At 45.8% G+C, this 20,634-nt stretch overlaps 2 protein-coding genes across 5 annotated transcripts in view; one reads left to right on the forward strand and one right to left on the reverse strand.

The window, feature by feature from the left end:
- The window catches only part of PCCB (propionyl-CoA carboxylase subunit beta), a 32,359-nt gene extending 14,440 nt beyond the window's left edge, over positions 1-17,919 (forward strand). Inside the window, exons 10-16 of one of the 3 annotated variants that reach the window (XM_066556796.1) lie at positions 565-683; positions 1,963-2,075; positions 4,050-4,150; positions 5,305-5,403; positions 5,593-5,686; positions 6,328-6,451; positions 17,902-17,919. In XM_066556796.1, the coding sequence (XP_066412893.1) occupies positions 565-683; positions 1,963-2,075; positions 4,050-4,150; positions 5,305-5,403; positions 5,593-5,686; positions 6,328-6,449 (648 nt within the window). In that variant the 3' untranslated portion in view covers positions 6,450-6,451; positions 17,902-17,919. Of the gene's footprint in view, positions 1-564; positions 684-1,962; positions 2,076-4,049; positions 4,151-5,304; positions 5,404-5,592; positions 5,687-6,327; positions 6,598-8,409; positions 10,735-17,901 lie in introns of those variants that run through there. The other 2 variants (XM_066556795.1, XM_066556794.1) reach the window with 2 other exon arrangements.
- STAG1 (STAG1 cohesin complex component) overlaps positions 8,890-20,634 on the reverse strand; it is a 154,072-nt gene continuing 142,327 nt past the window's right edge. For both annotated transcript variants that reach the window (XM_066556791.1, XM_066556793.1), the window contains 7 exons: positions 20,477-20,605; positions 16,912-17,117; positions 14,593-14,764; positions 13,435-13,545; positions 12,544-12,658; positions 11,196-11,276; positions 8,890-11,115 (listed from right to left, as the gene is read on the reverse strand). In XM_066556791.1, the coding sequence (XP_066412888.1) occupies positions 11,092-11,115; positions 11,196-11,276; positions 12,544-12,658; positions 13,435-13,545; positions 14,593-14,764; positions 16,912-17,117; positions 20,477-20,605 (838 nt within the window). In that variant the 3' untranslated portion in view covers positions 8,890-11,091. The remainder of the gene's footprint in view (positions 11,116-11,195; positions 11,277-12,543; positions 12,659-13,434; positions 13,546-14,592; positions 14,765-16,911; positions 17,118-20,476; positions 20,606-20,634) is intronic.

Below are 20,634 nucleotides of genomic sequence, written 5' to 3' on the forward strand. Positions count from 1 at the left end.
CTCCTGGAACGTGCTGAGTTCTGCTCGTGCCTCATGCACCAGGGCTGTGCCTTGGCAGGGCACACACTGAGCTCCACTGAGGGAAGTGCAGCCACACGGGTGTGTGCTTCCAGGTGGATGCTGCCTGGGCACTGTGTTCCCTGCATCCCCTGGGGCACACCCAGCACTGACCCTGGGGTAGCAGGGCTGTGCTGGCTGCTCCAGGAAAGAGAGAGATTACATCAGATGTGTCACGGGGAGCTTCTGAGCTCCAGGAAGTATTGTTTTATCACTGGAAATCGGTCTGTAAGGCTGTTGCTAATTAAGATGAGAGAAAGAAGTTCTTAACATATGATTTGCATTTTGTTCTAAGCCAGAAAGAAAGGCTCGCTTCAGTTATAAACAGTTTTGGTAGTTTCTGTAGTTAATTCTTGCAGTATAGGCTGCAAAGACTAAAAGGTTTCCCTCCCTCTCTTTCCTTCAAAATTCTGCAAGTTCTGAACTGTTTTAAAAGTTGCAATACTAAGGTAACTGAGTTTGTGTTTGCCTGTGTACTTATGCACCTCTGCCTGCCTCCCTTTGCAGATTGTGGATGAGAGGGAATTCTTTGAGATCATGCCGAGCTATGCCAGGAACATCGTGGTTGGATTTGCCAGGATGAACGGACGGACCGTTGGCATCGTGGGCAACCAGCCCAAAGTAGCCTCAGGTTAGAGTCCAGGGTGAGGCTCTTACAGTGCCTTGCCTCTGTCTCTTGCACGCTGGGTAAGGTCGGAGCTGTTAGGCTGTGTGCTCCTCCACTCATTCTGTGGTTTTCCACCGCTTGCTTTGTCTTGACCCTCACTGTAATACAGCTGTGAAACCAACTGCAGACCATTTCTTTAGTGGCTAACAAGGTGATCTTGCTCCCAGGTGATGAAATCAGTGCTGCATCCAGCCCAGGAGGAGCAGCAGCTGCACACAGGGTGGGGGGTAGGGGTGGGGAGAAGAGCACCACTCATTTGGCAGCAGCCTGCAATTAACTGGGGTTAGTCATAGCATGGAAACCACACACATCCTTCCATGGCAGTAAAATCCCTAAAACTCATCTGTAGGGTGAGGGGACTTTGCTATCTCACTGTAAGTGAACAGTGCAAAGCCTTCAGATGCACAAGTGTGGAGCTCTTTACCTCACATGGTTTGGATCTGAAGGTACAAGGTGCAGCTCTAGCTAAGATCACCCTTCTTAACTGTCCAGGGATTTTACTTTCTCTCCTTACTCAGTAATTTCTGGAGTGACCTTCCCCAATCAGAACATTCTGGTTTTCTCCTTTTTAATTCTTGTATCTATTTGTTTGGGAAAATCAGATGACCCAGTCTGGTGTTTCATTCATTTAATCTCTACAGGATATGACCATCAAGATACTAGACAGAAGGTTTTAATATAAATTTAACCTTCATTTAGCATTTTAAGTTTTAACAGCTCATTTTAACATTTCATATAGAGGCTTTGATACAAAATGTGTTTTGTTTTAATATAGTTGTGAATAATATAATTCTAAATGGCACTGAAACAGAAACACTTCACAGTGTGTCTACCAGAAATGCTGATTTTTCCCAAAAATTATTGGACTGTTTAATGTTTGTGGTTTTTTAATGGAGAACTCTGTAACCTTTCAGTATGACTGATCTGAAAAATACTAATGAAGAGAGAGTTACAGAGAAGCGTTTTAAATTACATGTATGATATTAAACTGTTCTGTTTTGGGATAGAAAGTCTTTGCACACAGGATCAGAAAAATGAAATGAGCCTTTGAGTGTAGCTTGTTCTGTGATCTTAGTTCTAAACCAGGAAAGCTTCATGGCAGATTATCTCCACATTATCTACAGATAAGCTTTTCCTTTGTTTTAAGAAGACAATACAGCTAAAATAGTGTGGTTTGGAGTTACCTTGAATTACTGCAGATCCCTGGAGTTGCTAATCCCTTTTTCTGTGTTCTTAACCTCAGGGTGCTTAGACATAAATTCTTCTGTGAAAGGAGCCCGCTTTGTTCGGTTCTGTGATGCCTTCAACATCCCCCTGATCACATTTGTGGATGTTCCTGGGTTTCTGCCAGGTATGCCTTACCCTTAGAGTTCATGTGGTGCACGGTGGTGTTGGTGCTAAAAATCCATTTTCAGAACTCTGAGAAGACTTTTGCTATGGCAGACCTAAACCAGGTTTTAAAATCCCACTTTTTGGGACAGAAACTCTGCATTCTAACTACAGTAGTCATCACAAAGGATAGTGCCTAACTCACCAGTGTGTCAGGAGTCACAAGGCTTTGCTGGAGTTACCTAAGGAGAGAGACACATCACACAGTCAGGTAGTACTGCAGTCTCCAGCAGCCTGCCAGAGACACTGGGATGGCCAGTTTGCCAGGGTCAGGCCTGGGGACACCATGCACTGGGAAGCTCTGTCCTACTGCCAAAAGCTGTGACTGTGACCTGTGCAAGGTGAAAAGCTGCATTCCCTGGAGATGCTGCCCTTGTTCTAAGGGGTGTGAGGTTACACTGAGGGCTGTATTGTACCAAGGTAAACGCTGAGCTGTGTTTTCAGATGTTGTTTGCCCTCCACAGCTCTTGCTGGGCAGGGTGGCAGCAGCAGACCCTGCACAGGCTGTGCTGGGCCAGGGGAGGCACTGCTGGCTCTGGGAAGGGAGCAGTGGCAGCCGGGGCCACTTGAGGATGTTCCACCCACATCTGCTGCACCTGCTGCCCAGAGGGGCTGGTGCAGCCCTGTCACTCAGACCTAGGGCTAAACCAAGGTTCTTTTGCTCTGGGTAGACACAAAGGAGAAAATCCCAACCAAATAGTCTCAAGAGACAAAAAACACTAAAGTTTACTGGAAAACTATAGAAAATTAAGGAACATTAGCAAAACAGTAAATGCAGGATAAAATCACTTATCAAAACATAGACTTAGATCACTGAACATAGAAAACCTTTAAACCCATTCAATGTCACATTCTGTAAGAAGAGAGAAGAAGAAGAAGGAAGGGAGAAAACCAGAAAGACAGAAAAGATACAGAAAAATAGCTTCCAGTTCCTAGGTTCCAGTGATGTAAAACTCCAAGATAAAGGTAAAGGACAATGTGCTTGCCTCATGCTCAGGCTTCTTAAAGCCTCTTTGATGCTCCAAGACACTTCTCAGTGGAAAATGCCTGTGTTTAGAGGTACATCTAGTGGGGAAAGGGCTGTGATGAGCCTGCTTTCAGCACAGGCTCTCTGAGCAGGTAATATTAAAATGACCCATTACAAAACAGGTTGAGAGGGAACTATAAATGTTAGACAATCAAATCTAATGTTAATACTGTTGTATAAACCATGGTTTACCTTGAGGCCTCTGCAGTTCTCAAAGGATCAGAATGTGACTATTCTGCATTCCAGTTCCTGTTTTAACACAATGGAGTTGGCACATTTTAACCAGGAGTTCCTCCCCAGTGTAGGCTCAGCCACCTCCTCTGGTACAGACCAGGCCGTGGCTTGGTGTAAGCAGACACTCCAGCAATCCAGATTTGAGCAGTTGCTCAGAATCCAAGAACTATTTCCATATAGCTAATTCAAAGTAGTGACTTGATACTGCACAGTAAATATTGATTGATACTGCACAATAAAATGTTGGTTTGAAAGCAGGTAAATGGAAGAAAAAAAAAAAAGACGAACCTGAAGAGATGAGACCTGAGGTTTGATTATGATCCAAAAAGTGCTGTGTTTTAAGGAATTTGGCAAGATTAGCCCATTAGCATTAGAAACCTCAGATTAAGTAACAAATTCTGTTTCCTACTGCTGGTCACAGCTGGAGTCTTGAAAATGCTCTAATGTATTTGGTTCCTCGGAAGGTCCCATCTAGCTGAGCTTTGCTTCTCTAACCTTCCATACAAACAGCTGCTACTCTGATTTTTGAGTTGCTCAGTATCTTGCAGAGAACATTGCCTGGCATGATCTTCTCCAGGGTGTTACCATGGCTGTGGTGGTGGTCAGGTTTGCTCCTGGTGGCAGATGATGGTTGTGTGAATTCCCTGGAGTGAAGCAATTCCCTGTCCTTTGCAGGCACGGCTCAGGAGTACGGGGGGATTATTCGTCACGGTGCCAAGCTGCTCTTTGCCTTCGCAGAGGCAACTGTGCCTAAGATCACTGTCATCACTAGAAAGGTGAGCTGGCAAATTCCATGGAGATCATCCAGAGTTCCTTTTGAACTAGTGGCAATTTTAGTTAAACCAAGCTTTGTCTGTCTGTCCCAGTGGTGCTTTCTACCATTGTCACATCTCTGTTTGTCCCATTTGGTAACACCTCTTTGTATAACATTACGAGAGGCCACTTCTATTCCCAGAACACTACCTCAGTTCTTTCCTTCCTCTTGTCTCTGTACCCACCTGGAACTTCCAATTTCTGCTCTCTGCTTTCTCTCTGGAATGCCTTCACTCAAGTACTTGTCCCATGTCACCCAGCCTGTCTCACTAAGGACATGCCATCTGTTTGCAGCAATTCTGCTTTCTTGCCTCTTGAGCCTCCCTCTGCAAACCCAGCACTGGCTGCATCTGTCTCCTGTTGTCTGCAGGTTGAACACTCATGTGTCTTCTTTTCCTCCCCAGACTTCTGCCAGGCTCTACCTCATCTTCCTTTCTCCATAAGGTACCTGACACCCTAGTGCCATAAGCTCTGGGGCTGGCACCTTACAACCTTAGCCTTCTCCCTGCTGCTCTGCCCCTCCTGCTCGTTTTTCTGATACTCCTTTGGCTTATCATGGCAAAAATCAAGAAGAATTTTCTGTTCCTTTGCCTTCTCTGATTGTTTCAAATATTTCCATGCAGTACTTGTCAATCCTGCAGCCCTGCTGCACTGTTCAGTACAGCCCTGACAGGGACTGCACTGCAGTTTGCTCTGCAGTCCTGCAGTATCTGTTCATCACTGCTGTCTGGAGCATTTCCAGTTCCAGAGTGGAGCACTGCAGAGCCTGAGTGCTGCATTCTCTGGCCAGGAGATTCCAGAAGCACACTGCCTGGTGGGTTTGTGTGCATGTGCAGGGTGCAGGTTGAGGCCTGCTGGTCTGGATACACACTGACCCCTCCCTGCCTGCCTTGCAGAATGGGCTTTGTCAGCAGCCCCCTTCCTTACTCTTTTGGGGCTCTGGTTGAAGTGGTGTCTGTTCCTAGGAGATGGCTGCCACAAAGTGGAGATGCTCACGCTCTCCTTCAGATAAAAGCCCCAGCTGCTTGGCTCTGGACTAGAAAAAGCTGCAGGTGCAATGCAGGCTGTTGCTGCTGCAGGGCCACTCCTGGAGTGGCTGCCCTGGTTTGTGTCACAGGCCTATGGAGGTGCCTACGACGTGATGAGCTCCAAGCACTTGCGAGGAGATGTGAATTACGCCTGGCCCACAGCTGAGGTGGCCGTGATGGGAGCCAAGGTGAGTCCAGGCCCTTCTCACCGCGGTGCAGCAGTGCCCTGCCAGCAGCACCAGTGCCCTGCCAGCAGCACCAGTGCCCTGCCAGCACCATGGGCTGTCCTGGGGCTGCAGGCAGGGCAATGCTGCCATGCCCTCACCTGGAGGGCACGGCCTGAGGGCCTGTCACTGACAGAGCCCTTCTGTTCCCAGGGTGCTGTCCAGATCATCTTCAGAGGAAAGGAGGCAAATGCAGAGGAGGAGTATGTGGATAAGTTTGCAAATCCTTTCCCTGCTGCCATAAGAGGTATGGTTGTCTCCCACACTGTGTTTCACTTGGTTTGCCATTGCATGGAGATAAAGTTGTGCTATTGAATAAACCTTTTGCTAACAATTAAGTTATTTAGGTAAGATCTGAGTTAGAAAGGTGATGCTTAACCACCACCTGTGCATGTGGACAACATCTGGACACAGGACACATCTTCAGCTGCAAAGAGCCTGGTGAAAAGCAGGGACTGCTCTGTAAAGTACATTTTCCATTGTGCAGATAGTAGGTGTCTCAAAATTCAGTCTTTTCCTTTATAGCACAGGTGCTTTGACAATCTGTTATATAGCCCTCAATGCAAAGCAGTGGTCTGAAGAAAGACTAGGGCCAGTTATGTTCTCCAGAACTCTCAGTTCTCAAGTCTTTCCACTGCTTCTACTTTCAGTTTTGGAGCAGTAACTGTGCTCTAAAAGGCAAGTTATATCCAGAATAAAAAAATAGACTCGGGAATGTTTTCTTCTCAGTCTATTTTAAATGTAGTTAATTTATAATTTGTTAACTTATTTATTCCAGCCATTGTTTTGATTTTGCTAACTTATGGGTTAGCCTAGATACAGAAGGCTGGGAGGCAAACACTTCATGGTTGGTCATGTTGAGGGGTTTTTTGTTTCAATCTTTTGCAGGGTTTGTTGATGACATCATCCAGCCTTCGACCACCCGCACTCGCATCTGCCATGACCTCGATGTGCTGGCCAGTAAATCCCAGTCCAGTCCTTGGAAGAAACATGCCAACATCCCACTGTGAGGGTGAGCAGGGGCTGCCCATGCTGGGAGACATTCTGAATACGAGTTCTGGTTAACTCTGGTTAATGGAGGTTTGCTTGGCAATAGAAACAGTTATTTTAATTTTGATTTTTGCCAATAATCGTCAATAAATCACAGCATATATTTAATCTGGGGGTCTGACCAGCTCGCCTCTCTAAACCCTTTCTTGGTGGTTAATACTCAACACACCCTGCCCTGTCTGCTGCAGGTGAGCTGTTACTAATTGCTCAAGGTCAAACTTTCCTTGGCTCCCTCTTTCCATAGGCCCTGGAGGTGGCTCAGTCCTGCCTGAGCCACCTCCCACTGCTGGGAAGTCAGACCCCTGTGGAGTTCAAGGGTATTCCACTGGCCACAGACTTTGGAGTCTGACTCCACTTGCTGCACCACTGACTCAGAGAGGAAAATTCTAAGCTTGGGTTCCAGTGCCCTGGAGCCCAGGCCCTGCTGATCCCAGACTCAGTTGTTCTGTTCCTCTGTTAGTCTGGCCTGTGGCAGCTTTTTCCTGCTGCCTGCAGCAGCTGGGTCTCAGAGCCCCAGGACAGAGGTGGGTGGCACAGGAGAGGCACAGCCAGTCCACTCTTAAGAACAGCAGACAAAAAAGGGCAGTTTTGGTGGGACATGCAAACCCTCCTCCCTCAGCAGAGGCTGGAACAGAGACCTCCAGAGGCCCCTTCCAGCCTCCTTTCTCTGGGATTATTTGCCAGCCTCGCCAGGAACCACTGCAGGAGCTGTTACTCTGATCAGCTCTGGGCCTTCTCTTCAGCCCCAGGGCAGTGAGGAACAGCCACTGTCACATTTAGTGCTGCTGCTGTGGTCATCTGGCTGCCCTGAGTAACTGGCATTTGTTGAGTGTGTGACAGAGCCTCCCTACCTGCACTGCAGCTGCTGCTGCTCACACCCAGCACAAGCCTCAAGGAGCAGAGGTAGGACAGCCGTGGGCCAGGCACCTTCTCTTCCCAGCAAAGTGCAGTGAGTAGAGCTGTGGAGCTTGAGCCTCTACCTGGGGGGGAAAAAGCAACAGCTAAATATCATCTAAAAGCACAATATAAAAGCAGCAGTGTAAGTAGGAGTTGCAGCTCCCCAGGTTTTTGGATGCAGATGGGTTGCAGACACACTGGCTGTCCTGGATGTGGCCTCTGTATGAAAAGGCTCCTGGTGCTGTCCCAGGGAACAGAGTTGGCTGCAACAGGGGAAGGTAAATGCAAATGCTATTGTGGTGGGTGTCATGGCCATGGTGGGAGCTCCTAGTTAACTGTGAGAAAACTGTAAGGGTTTATAATGCCCAAGATTTTCCAAAGGTAAAGCAGGTTTAGAGGCAGAAGCTGTGATAGGTGAAGGGATACATACACAGCTTCTTCAGCTTGCCCAGAGTCAGAAGGAGACAATCCATGAGAACTCCCTTGTCATAAAGAGGAAAGTACAGCTTTGTTAGTTGTTTCCTAACCTCAGTATTGCTACAGACTCCAGCCTCTCTCCCATCCCTTGCCAGCACAAGAATTGGGCTTTTAGATCCTCTCCATTTCCAAACAGGCAGGTGCTCTACCAGGGCATGCTGGAAACAGGCTTGAAAACTCTTCTGACGAGGCTTCTGAGAATTCCCTTGAAGTCCAGTCACCTAAAAAAAAGCAAGAGGTACAAAATAAAATCCCTTAAATAATGTGTAGCCCTTGAACTTAGCAGCAAGGCAAGTTACTTACTGGGTTCCTCAGTGCAGGAGTTGCCATAACTTACACACAATTGGAGACTGAGCTTTCATCCCTGTGCCTCAGCAGCTGCATCTTGTTCCTTTTCATGACTCCAGTGATTTTTCCTTAGGAAGTGGGCCAGGTGATAAAGCAGTCAGTTTTCTTTAGCACTATAGACATGAAATCTTTCTTGGGTTGGACAAAAATAGCACTTGCTCCCTGAGACATGGGAGTAACATGGACATTTTGTTTCAGGAATCTGTGAAACTCCATTTAGCCCAGCTGGTTGTTAGAACTTTGAAGCCTTTCCCATGGCAGTTTCTTCCCACAGACTCCAGGTCACTTCAGACGTATAGGGCAGAAGAGAGAAAGTCTTCTCCAACCTTGTGGCATTTCAAGAAATTGTAAGTTTTAGCAGTGCAGCTCTTGCATCTGGTGTGGGGCCTTCCCAGATTTACAGCAATCCCACATTCACCACCCCTCTACCCCCCCAACCAAACCACATGATGGTGGAGGGGAGAAAGAAGCCCAGAGAGGGTTTCCATCACTCTTGAGGCTGAGTGGGTAAGGGAGTGGGGTACAGGTCTGGTTGTGAAGCCTGGACTACATGAAAGCTACCTGTCAGTTTTGCCTTTAATAATTCCTTGAATTCCTACTACTACATGGGATGACAAAATGTGATGGTCCAAACAAGCACTTAAAAGAAAACTATAGTGAAGAGGGTGCTCATCATACTCATGATTTTGAATAGTTTATTAAATGAAAGGTGAAGCATCAGTTTTAAATTGTACAAAAGGAAAAAAAACCTCATATTGTAAATGTACAATTTACAGAATTACTAGCAAAACCAATCAAGGAGACACTCATAATACAAAAACCTATTGACTGCAAACTGAACTGGAGACCCATTGCAGGTACCATGATAATAAATGTTTGTTATACAGTATTCTACAATGTTAAATTAGGAATCAGTTTTCCACACAGAGGACTGTGAAGCACAAGGTTTGTCTGAGACTCTGACTCAAAGTGGGCAGCATCTGTTGTGCCACCATGCTCACAGAGTGATCCTGGGACAGGTCCTGCAGCCATTCCTGCCCCCAGGCCGTGGGGGTGCACAGAGGGAGGTAACAGGGTTTATAAAGTTCCAGCTACTTCTTGGATTAATAGATCCCCAACCCACACTAAGGAATGGCTGAATTACCTGGTCAAACATTTTTGGCAACCGGGTGTGAGAACTGCACGTGTTGTGAGAGCCGAGCTCAGCTGGGTGAGTGCTGGGCTGGGTGAATTTGGGCTCTTTCCCTGCCCACGCTGGGCACTGAGGGGTTGGGCTGGTGTCCAGTAAGCTTGAAACAGAAAAAGCTCCGTAATTATTCTGCAGTTGCTAAAACCAAAGCACCTCTGAAACTGCTGTGCTCCAAGTGGGTCAGTCTGCTTTGTATCCCAACTGCTACTGAGTGCAGAAAGATGAAGCTTTTGGGGCCAATTGTTGGAGATCTGCAGCTGTGGAGGGCCAGCACTGCTGGTGCCAGGCCAGGCTGGGTAAGGAGCAGCTACTACATCGAGTCATAAAATCGAAGCATAATGAAATTCCAAATTATTGAAGACATTGAAAAATATCTTAGTACAATGAATTAGTTGAGAATGTTTTGGGGTTTTTTTGGAATTTTTTTTTGACGTTTTTAGCTTTTTTGAAAAATCATATTTTTTTCCAAAGAATTACTCTCAATATGCACAGTTAACACTGAAAATGTAGCTGTAGTCCATTGTAAGCTTAAGAACTTCACCATCTAAGCACAAATTTCTATGCAGCACATACAGTACTTCTAACTGGCAAAATTAATTTACAAAAATAGCGGAAAAGGGTATTTACGGCATGGAAAGTAGACTCTGTTTTATGGTACAGTTAAAATTACTTTTAGTATGCTAAAGTGATCCTTTCCCCCACCCTTGAACTATTTTTTTTTAATAGGAAAGTTGCTGTTTATGTACCTTGTGTTGGCAGGCTTGAAGTAGGTAGTAAAAACAGCAAAGTGATTACTTGAGAACCATTTGTGTGTTTTACTGAGAATACTTTATTTGCTGGTATAAGTTGCTAAAAATGCACAGAGCAAGTACCAATAGAAAATTTACTGGTTTTGTGTCCCCATGTGCTATATAAAATGAATGTTACACAGCATCTGTTGGAAAAGTGGCTTCATGGACATCTCTTACTTTATGTCCCATTATAAATAAAAATAAATCTTCTCAAGAGTATAAAATCTGGGTTTATCATATCAGAATCTGAAATTTTTTGGCAGAGATGCACGTCATTAGAATTCTAACCTCTTCTCTGAGAGTGTTCTTCTCCATGCCTATGAGAGGACATAAGCGTACCATAATGTTAATCAAATCCAGTGTGTTCCAAAACACTTTTCCGTAGCCAGAACGACCTGCTTACAGCAGCCTTGCTAGTCAGTGGCTGATAGGCATAGGTTTAATAAAAATGGCTAGCTTTGAAAACATAAAAAGGCAAATGTTAAAACCGTTTTAAATTGTACAGCAGAAAAATAAAGTTAAAAAAGTTCTGTTTTCACTCAATGTTGTTTTCAGAAAACATATGTAGAACAGTGTTTATTTTGACAGCTGTCTTAACAATTTAAAACTTCCTCCTCATCCAGAAAAAAAAAAAATCCGTATTAGGACAGTCAAGAACAGGGATACAAATGATTTTTTAGGTCAGCCCTTCTGAGGTGACTGGATTGGCCAACATTCCCGTGTGTCATTAAGAAGCTCCTCTTCTCTCCGTCACTACACCAAGGGGTTGACCTCAATCATTTGGTTAAAAATCAAACCGTATCACATCAAAAATGTGGTTTTCATACAAGCTATCACAGTATATAGGCCTCTAGCTCTAAACAATAGAGTTCCAAGTTTGTAAAAGGTCTTCGCCAGACTTCAGAACATGGGCATGCCAAATCCCTGCAAAGGGGGAAAAGACAGCGGTTACTGGGGGTGGGACACGAGCGGGGCTCACAGAAGCAGAAGGAGCCGGCCCTTACTGAATCGTCCTCGATGATCGCCGCCGAGTCGAAGAAGTCCGGCCGCAGCTCCGCGCGCTCGCGCCGGTTCCGCGACGGTGGCTGCAACACACGGGAGGGACTTGGAACAGCGCGGGGCACACGGAGCCCTGCCCGCCACAGGCCCCCTGTGCCTGCCCCCGCCTTCCCCCTGTGCCACAAAACCTCTGGGGCAAACACGTTATTGGGAGAATGGGGTAAAAGCTGATGGACTCGAATTCTAACTCTGTGCTCATAGTTAAAGACTTGCCCAAGGTTCTTGTGACTTAAGGATGTTTCTGTATTGGGACTCTAGGCCAGACTGCACAGAAACTCCCTCTTAACTCTCTTTATGCTTCAAGTTCATAGCAAAACTTGAACTCTGACATGGTTAAAAATGGATTTACCAACAGAAAGGGTAGAGAACTTACTGAAATATTTCTGAGGCTTAAATCATTTGTGGTGTCCTTCCCCATGAGCACAAGAGTGTGAGCCTCACTGGCTTGATCAATTCCTTCCTTTCCTTGCATGTTACTTACTTGGTAATTACATGAGTGCTGGCAATAACCTCAGTATGCAGCAGCCTTTCACAAGACACTGTAGCCCAGTCCTAATATAACCTAGGGCTTGTTGTTTAGATGTGAAAGGAGAAACAGGCATAAAAATGGTGAGGTGTGTAGAGCAAACTGCTCCTTTATCCCATTTTACAAGGGAGGAGTCATTCCAGAGGGGAGGCCAGTTAAAGCTGTAAATGCTGCAAGGAACTTCTCCCAGCAGTCAGCACAGAACTGGAAGGGACTGAGGCTGCCATTGATGATGGGACCTGTTTGGGAGCAACTCCTGTTTAAGGAGCTCCCACCCACACGCCAGTGTCTGTGCTCCCTCTGGCTGTGACCTACTGAGACCTCAAGTAAGGATCCCCTGCCCAGCCCACCTCCTCAAAATCAAACTAACCAGGAAAGGGAAGGAGAGGGACCCCTTGGCTGTGCCAGTCTGACACATCGTGGATGCAATAAAGAGCCTTGTCAGCACAGCCTGGAACTCATAACCTGATCCTTGTGGCCTGACAAGTCTGAGGTGTGTGATGCTGCTGCTGCCAAAAGCTGCCCAAGAACACAATCTTGGGAAGAAGAAGCACTAAGCAATGCTCCTTGTGTGGCTCTGGAACAAACCCCAGAGCCTCCAGCTGCAGGCTTGAGCCCAGTGGAAGTGCTCACATAATTTTCACTCTTAACATTCAGACAACCGGAGGCCAGACTCAAAATTTTGGAAATTTTTGTTTACACTTCTAAAATTCCTTTTAAATTAGCTTTCAGCTGTTTTAAACTTGCCATTGATAAGATTAACTGACCAGATCAATGACCATTGTGTCCTCAAATTCTTCATTCATGTCTTCTAGCTGGCCTCGTGAGGACATCATTACATCTTCAAAGATGGGCTCAGCGTCATCTTCCATTAGACCTCGTCTGATTAAAGAGAGAGAGTCATTTCCAGGCAGAAAAACTTCCCAGCCCTGATCTTTGTTATTAAAAAGAATGCTCAAATCCTATCATTTAATGCTGATGCTGAGGGCAAAGCCAACCGACTCTCTGGAATATCAAACAGGAAAATCACACATAAACTCCCCTCCCCAAACCCTGGCCCAGGCTGAAGCAGCAAGTCCCACTGACAGCACTATGACCAGCAATTGAAGTGGTTACAGGGCAGTAACTCCTCTTGTGTTTGCCTGCCCTTTTACCAAGGAGGAATGATCCTTTGCCAGGATCACTGGTAAAGCCCTGGGACCCCAGCAGTGCCTTCAAGCCCAGTTCCAAAGGCTGTAAGGATTCCAGCCCCTGTGCTGAAGGACTCGGTGGGATCAGCACAGAGCATGTGGTGCCCCAGTGTTCACCCACGTGTGTTCTCTCCATGACTGCACAGGGGGACACCTTTGCAAAAAAGGATGGAGAGCACAGCCACAGGAACTGGCTCGTGGGCAGCGCTCACAGGGAATTCACACAGCACACAAACCATGGAACCCTCTGAGGAATGGGGAACTGCACCCTCACTGGGCCTGGTGTCTGGCCACAGTCAGAGAATGGCAGTGCTGGGCTGGATCCATCCCAGCACTACAAACTGTCCCTCTGCCCTCACCACAAGGGTGAAATGGCACAGAAACCACTGGCCACAGCAGGAAAGGTAACATTTCACTGTGGTGGTGTGCACATGGTGCTGCTGAGGGCAGCAGCCTGGGAGCACTTACACTGCGTGCCTTACGCCACTTCTGCCTTTCATGTAGTTCATTCCTGTCCTGTCCTTTCGATTGAGATCCTCCAGCTTCTGCTGGCCCAGCCACGAGATCTGCATCTGGGGACTGACACACAGGGAGTAAGTTAGAACCCACAGCAGTAACAGTTCTGAGCTGCCTATTCTGGGGCTGTTTCTGTCTCCAAGTTCTGTGTCTGGCCATGCTTCAGATTAGGATAATTAAATCCCATCCACCATTGTACACATCTTCTGGATTCCCTTCCACAGTCTGTCTCCTCTCACTGTTTGTGCACAAAAAAATCAATTAACTGTTGCAATAAAAGCAGGTATGGAAACACTGACATTGCTCCTTCATTAGAGGCAGGCACCTGGAGCGGGAGCACCTCTAAATAATAACACCTCTAAAGTTTGTTGTTATTCAATAGTACTTCACTGTGTCAGATGAGGCAAAATATGAGCAAGAATGGATCCAAATTAGTAACTGACAAAAATGATTTTTACACAAATACCCTGATCAACTTAAGGGCCAGTACCTCACCCATGTGTAAATACCTTCCAGGCTGCACTGCTGATGCCACCAGCAGCCTGTGACCCACAGGCAGCCTGTGCTCACCTGCTGCATCCTGGCAGCACCTGCTGCCAACACCCACTGACAGAAAATAACCAATGTTTTCCCTGTAGATGGAGGTGATAAAATGGGAGCAAAGGGACAAAAAGAATATATCATTTAGGGCAATTACCTCAAATCAGGAATTACTACCTCAGCAGCTGGAAATTTAGAATATATCAGTCAGGGTGTCTGGAGAACCTTAACTCTGATATCAGGCAGGGAGAAAGGAATACTTACAGGTCTTCCAAAGAAACAATTCCACCCAGTCTGGGACACAAGCACTAGGATGATTTGACCAGAATTGCATGGCTGTGCTATGGGAGAGTTTTAACATAAGGAATTTCTACTATTATTCTATTACAACATATTTTTCTGGGACCTGAGGACAATCCAAGTATTGCTGAGCTGTAGTCAAGGCATTTCCAGGTGGCTTTGCAAATCAACACTGCATCTCTGGAGCCACAGGCTAACAGTATCACTGTAAACCACAAGCAATTCCTTTGCCTGGCTGACTGTACCTGATGCTGACATTGCAAGACTTACTTGTGTAAAAAATCCTGTTCAGATCCCTGCTCCGACTCATGCTCCTGGATCTGCTCTCCCATTTGTCTGGTGTTCTCTCTCAGGACAGTGGAGGTGAGCTGAGGTGTCTGCAGTGTCCCTGGAGTATGGATGTTCTCATTCCTATTCAGCCAGGAGCCTTCCAGGCTCTCATCTAGAGAGAGAGCACTGAAATCACTGCTCAGTTCTGACCACATGCAGGGCAGCATTCAAACAAGTGTGCACTGAGGGATCACCTGGATAAATGCTTGGGATTGTAAGATTTTCAGTTCTAATCTTAGATTCTGTTATTTAAAGTATTACTAGCCTCTATTCCCAGCAATAACAACAATTTAAAGTGAACAAACACAAACCCCATTGCAAACAAAGTCATACTTCAGCACAGCCTCAGCTGCTGGGTATCCTGAACATAAACAAGCAAGGTAATTCCCAATTCCTGAGTTTACAATTGGAGACTGTTAATCTCATGCAACCAAGATACAGTTAAACACTAAGACAAGGTGGAGCACAAACCCCAAAATCTGGTACTCCAGATCTTTAGAACTGTCAGAACCACTGGAGTGGAGCAGGGAGGGGACGCTTAGCAATAAAAATGAGATGAAGATGACTGATGGTCTAGCTGGGATCCTGTGCTTATGTTGGGAAGGGAGCAAAGCAGAGAGGAGGGAAGAGGGAGGACTTGAGAATGGATTAGAGCAGGAAGCTTGCAGCCAGAGAAACACAGAAATGAATTCAGTTGCTGGAGTGAAAGACAGGAGATGACAACAGAGATGATGAGATCACAGATTTACTAGCAGGAAATGTGTGGTGAGAAAAGTAGATGGGGATCTCCATGGATCTGTTCACTCTTCCATTGCCTTTTATTACCCTTTAGGTATAAATGTTGTCTAAGAAGCTGCCTATTTATTCTCAATTTTACTTTTCAATCATTTTTATGTTAGGGATTTAAAAAAACAAAAACAAACTATTGATTTCCTTAAGGCATCTTGAAGAAATGTCACAGAGCACATTTCCTCTCAGAAGCAACAGGGAATGTTCTCCAAGCCAGTCTGTGCTGGATCTAGGTGAGAAAGGAACCAGAGGGGATGGATATGGTCCTTTGATACCACAGTAATTTCTGCAGTGACCTTTCTCCTGTTAGATCCTTTAGAGTGGAAATTAAAGAAACAAAAACAAAAAAAGGAGATTCTCAAATGGAAAGTGTTGGAAATCAATTCTCCCTTCTCCTGACCACTGAAAGGGGGTGACACAAAAGAGTATGAGATAAGGAAAGCCTAAAAACTGCATCTTAAGCCTGAGATTTGCCTTACTGGGAGACAAAGATGCTACTACACACCCCAGGGTAAAAAAAATAAGATATTGGTAAAATACAAGAGAATAGAATGAAAATGGCAACAAGAGGAAAGAAAGAAACCTCAGTGGCTGAATTCAGTGAAAATCTTGGCGTCCTGAAAGAAGAAAAACAGTGCCTGAAGAAAGGAGCCAGTATTTGATGTACCTACACGGGAGGCTGGCTGAGAAGGACCTGGTGAGAAGGACCTGGTGCAGGGACTGCTCACCATGAGCTGCAGTGGACCTGGCTGTATGGGCAAACTTCTGAGGAATATTATGGGAAATTGCTGTATATTCAGGCAAATGGGCACCATATTCCTTACTGAGGGATTACTGTCATAGATACTGAACTTGGAAAACCCCTGAAGTTTAAGATCTCACTCAGATCTACTGTATAGTGGAACAGCAAATTAGTATTCACAAAAGTCCACACTACAGCACACAGACTGACCAGGAACAGATGCAGCCTTGTAAGAAATTTGCTATCACAGCCAGATTCCTGATGAACACATCTGAGGTCCCAGAAAGAGTAAATGCAGACAACACTAGGTATCAGTACGATTTTAAACAAATATGGTGTCTTTTTAGTGTCCCCAATGGCCATGCAACAACAGAGATCTGTTCTCAGAATTTCTCTCTGGAATCTGCTCCAAATCCCTGAGAATTAACAATTTCCCAGAGGGAACCACAGGCAGAAATCCAGCAGTCCAGGAGTGAGAAAGAGCAGGTAACTCCACAAACACCAGCAGTAACAGCTTTTAACAGTTCTGATTGCCAGTTTTGGTCAAGACAAGCAAGAGCAGGGGGCTGAGTTGGTATTTCCATTAAAGACCCGTCCAGGCCTGACAGAACCAGCAGAACAGATGCCTTGTTCTGCCACATCCAGAACATATCAGGTATTTCTGCATGAACTGGTAGAGCCCCCTCTCCTGAGTGTCCAGCATGCCAAAGCCCTGTGCCCTCACAAACCTTCCACTCTCTTTTTGTGGAGGGGGGGTCGGCCCTTCTTGTTCCTCACGGAGGAGGCCTTGCTGCTGCTGCTGCCGCTGTTCACGGACATCCTGTCGTCCTCGCCGCCCGTCACCAGCGAGTTCCGGTACGAGATCAGCGGCAGCCACACGTCCTCTCTTCTCTCCATCATCTGCTCTGTCAGGAACTTCTCCAAGTAGGTGTGCCTGGAAAGGAAACACAGGGGCTACAGAGGGCAGCAATCTCCCCACAGACACCTGGATGTGGCCGCTGTGTCAGCAGCCAGGCTGCATCAGAGCCACTGCTGCAAGGATGCAGGATGTCCTTTGGCATCCTGGAACAAGAGAAATGGGTTCATCAAATGCAGGCATTTATTTTTCCATAAAAAGTTTGAACACCTGCTCCACTGCCATGGAAAGTCCAGTGCACACATGTTAACTGAAAGGAGGAGCCAACAACTCCCTCCTGTCTGGAGGGCATAGGAACTGTTTTTCCATTGATTATTTAATTATGGAATCAGAAGTAATCTCTAAAATGAACATGCAAATCTACATAAATGTGATTCTAATGAGTTTGGCTGCAGAGCCAAACATTCAGAAGTTTGGTAAGAGAACTCAGGTACTTCAGCATCACTTCCTGCACCCCTCAGTCACAATTTCCTTTAACACCACCTTACCAGGTTACCAGCAGTGGGAGTCAACTCCACACATTCCACATGGAAAGGCAGAGGTTTCCTCTGTTAGCTCATGGCAGCTCGGAGTTGTTACCCAGCCCAGCTCCAGAACAGGCCCAGGAGCCACAGTGCTCATGGGAGGGTGACATCACATCAGTTTTTTATTCAGTGAATGGCATAACTTTGTTCAAGAAACAGCAGGTTCCTGTCTACTCTTTTATTGAATATTGCCAATGCTTCCTCCTTCCCTTTTCCATGTGTATAACTCCCAAACCTGGCAGCAATGGTAAAGTCTTAGTGCATTCTCTATTTTACAGTACCCAACTGTGCCACTCGAGTGATTCATGGCTTCAGAGAATCTACCTGCAGAAGAGTCTTGGAAAGTAAGAAGTTTTTCTACCTCCAGTTTGTATTTAGAGAACCAGATTGCATGTTTATGGCCAAATTGTGAAGGAGGAAAACGACACCACTTGGGAGCTCTTTACTGCCTGGATGCCAAACTCGAGACATCTTGTGCTCAGCATTTTGGGGGAGCTTCACACTGGCACTTCCTATCAACTCTGAGCTCAGTGGACTTCACCCATGCCGAGGCTCTACCTCAGCTGACACCCACAAGTCAGTGTTCAGTCTCAGCCAACTGTGTCTTTGAGAGAAATAAATGGAAATAAGTGCCTCCAAGGACAATCTCCTCTGTTCTGTCCTACATTAGTTCCTCAGGATTTCCCTGCCTCTATCTGCCTTAATGGGTTTGTAACAGAGTGTTAGTACAAATTCTTTTTCTGCAGCTGTATGAGTCTGGCACCTTACATTAACAGTTTTATGTGAAATCCATAGATTTGAATAAATCCATAAATGGCTATCAGCACTTCTGAAGGTTACTATAAAATGAGTAGCCAGATTAACAGGCTAGGGAAACTAAATTAAATCAGTGTGGCTGCATCACTCCCAAACTGGAAGCTTCTCCCTTTTCCAGGCCCAGAGGAAAAGGCCAGCAGCCCAGCAGAAGGAAGCAGAAGCCCTGTGGAATAGTATCAGTGTGTGCTGCAGCCTGTCAGGAAGGGTGTCCTGGACAGTGCCCTGACACCTGCAGGGCCTCAGGTGGATGATTTGGGGGTTGAGGCAGAGAAGCCAAGCTGGAGAACCTGGGCAGGCAGGCAGCCACGTGTTCCTGAGAGTGTGAGGGCTCCAGAGCACTTCTGGCTGCAGCCAAGAGTCCTTTGCTGAGGCTGGGGAGGGCCTCTGGGCAGGGAGGGAGGGAAGTGATGCTGAACATGAGACTTCTCCAGCAGATGGTGGTCATGGACCTTCCTGCACACAGGCAGCCCCTGTGGTGGGGGAGAGGTCCCTATGGATTGGAGGAGAAAAGGGGAAATTCAGCATCCCCCTCCTGTCCTGTCAGTGGAGCACTCTGGGCAGGAGTGGAGCCACCTCCACAGAATCCTTACATGTCAGCAAATTGTGCTGACCCTTCTCATGGTCACCACAGCCCGTGGGGTCTGGGGCAGGGCTGAACTCATCCCAACACAGCAGGCTGGCACAGATCAGGACCTATTTCTTTTCATGATCACCAGATTGAGCTGAGGTCAATAGCTCAGGTATAGATAGTCCACCACAGCAATCCTTATACTCCTGCAGGAGCAGCCACTGGTTGTGCATGTGGGCAGGGGAACCTTTGAGAAAGAATTTAAATGGCAACATGGAAGGTGAAGGAACAGAATATCCCCAAGAACTGAATTTCACTCAAAGCTCAGGTTAACAGAAGCTGTCAGGGGCAGTATGATGTAACTTTAAATGTCAGACACTGGAAACTTGTGGAAGGGATGACTCTGCTGAAAGGCTACACTTCACTAAATTCAACAGGAAACAGGCCAGTGGCACTTAGACCACCACGTGGAGAACCTACAGCTCAGCTAAGAAGACAAGCCATAAAATCCTTTTATCCTTAAGTCCTGTCCTGAGCAAGAGGATAGAGGCTGACAAGATTCCAGGATACAACAATGGAGATGCACAAATGGAGTGCCAAGCCAGCCTAACTGGATCATCCCATTCCCTAGCTCCTTTAACTGTTTGTCCTACAGTGTTCACTGACTTGAGAAATTATTGATACAAAGAAAAAGTGAAATTGTTTCAAGTGTGTACACATTAAAAATTATACAAAATTAACCAAGCTGCATTTTTTACTGCACAGATAAAGCTGTAATGTTCACAGCTGTTAACCCTAATAGAAAAGTCCTTTAAAAGAAATGTCTTCACAGAAAAACATCTGTCAAACCTTCACAGCAAGGTCTGACAGAAAGAGTCAGTTGAGGCCATTCCAGCTGATTTTTGACTAACACTCAGTGGGGTCACAGAACTGACTTGAAAGGCACCTATAGCCATAAATCAACAGATCTGGCAACTGCACTTCTAAACTGGTCATAAAGTTATTCAGTGAATTTAGTTTCACACTGGGCACATAGTGCTTGGCTGATGTTTCACTGGAGTCCTTCCAATATATTAAAAGAAACAACAAATATAGGTTTACAATTTCTGTAAATAAAGACAGAAATGTGTTTCTGCAGTGGTGACAACCTGTAAATTCCCTGCACTGCTAATGTGTAATTTCTTTTCTTCTAGCAAAAAAAAAAAGACTTTTTATTTTCAATATCCCATGAGAAATTTTCAATAACATTGTTTTGGGAGGTCTCAAACTCATCTCATTAGCGGGTCTGATTTTTCTTTTCCCATTTAGTTTTATTACTTTAAAACACAAAAAGATGAGTAAGTATGTATGTGAAATGTCTCAGGGACTTTCTGCAGCCTGGTTAGATTGTAGAGACCTCAAAGGAAAGAGCTGGAACCCACAGTGCAGGGATTAACAGAGCCCAGGGAAGAAAACACAGCATTACTTACACAGTCTTTTTGTCCTGTCGCAGGAGTTTGGAAGAAAATTCACTGAGCACTTCCAGGAAAGCAAGGTTAGGAGGTGGATAGTCTTGTCCTTTCTGATTCTGGTACTTGAAGGCAAACTCTATGCCATCTCTACAGTACAGAAATATTAACATGTTCAG

The sequence above is a fragment of the Molothrus aeneus genome, chromosome 10 (genome assembly GCF_037042795.1).
Source record: "Molothrus aeneus isolate 106 chromosome 10, BPBGC_Maene_1.0, whole genome shotgun sequence".
NCBI classification, from domain to species: Eukaryota; Metazoa; Chordata; class Aves; order Passeriformes; family Icteridae; genus Molothrus; species Molothrus aeneus.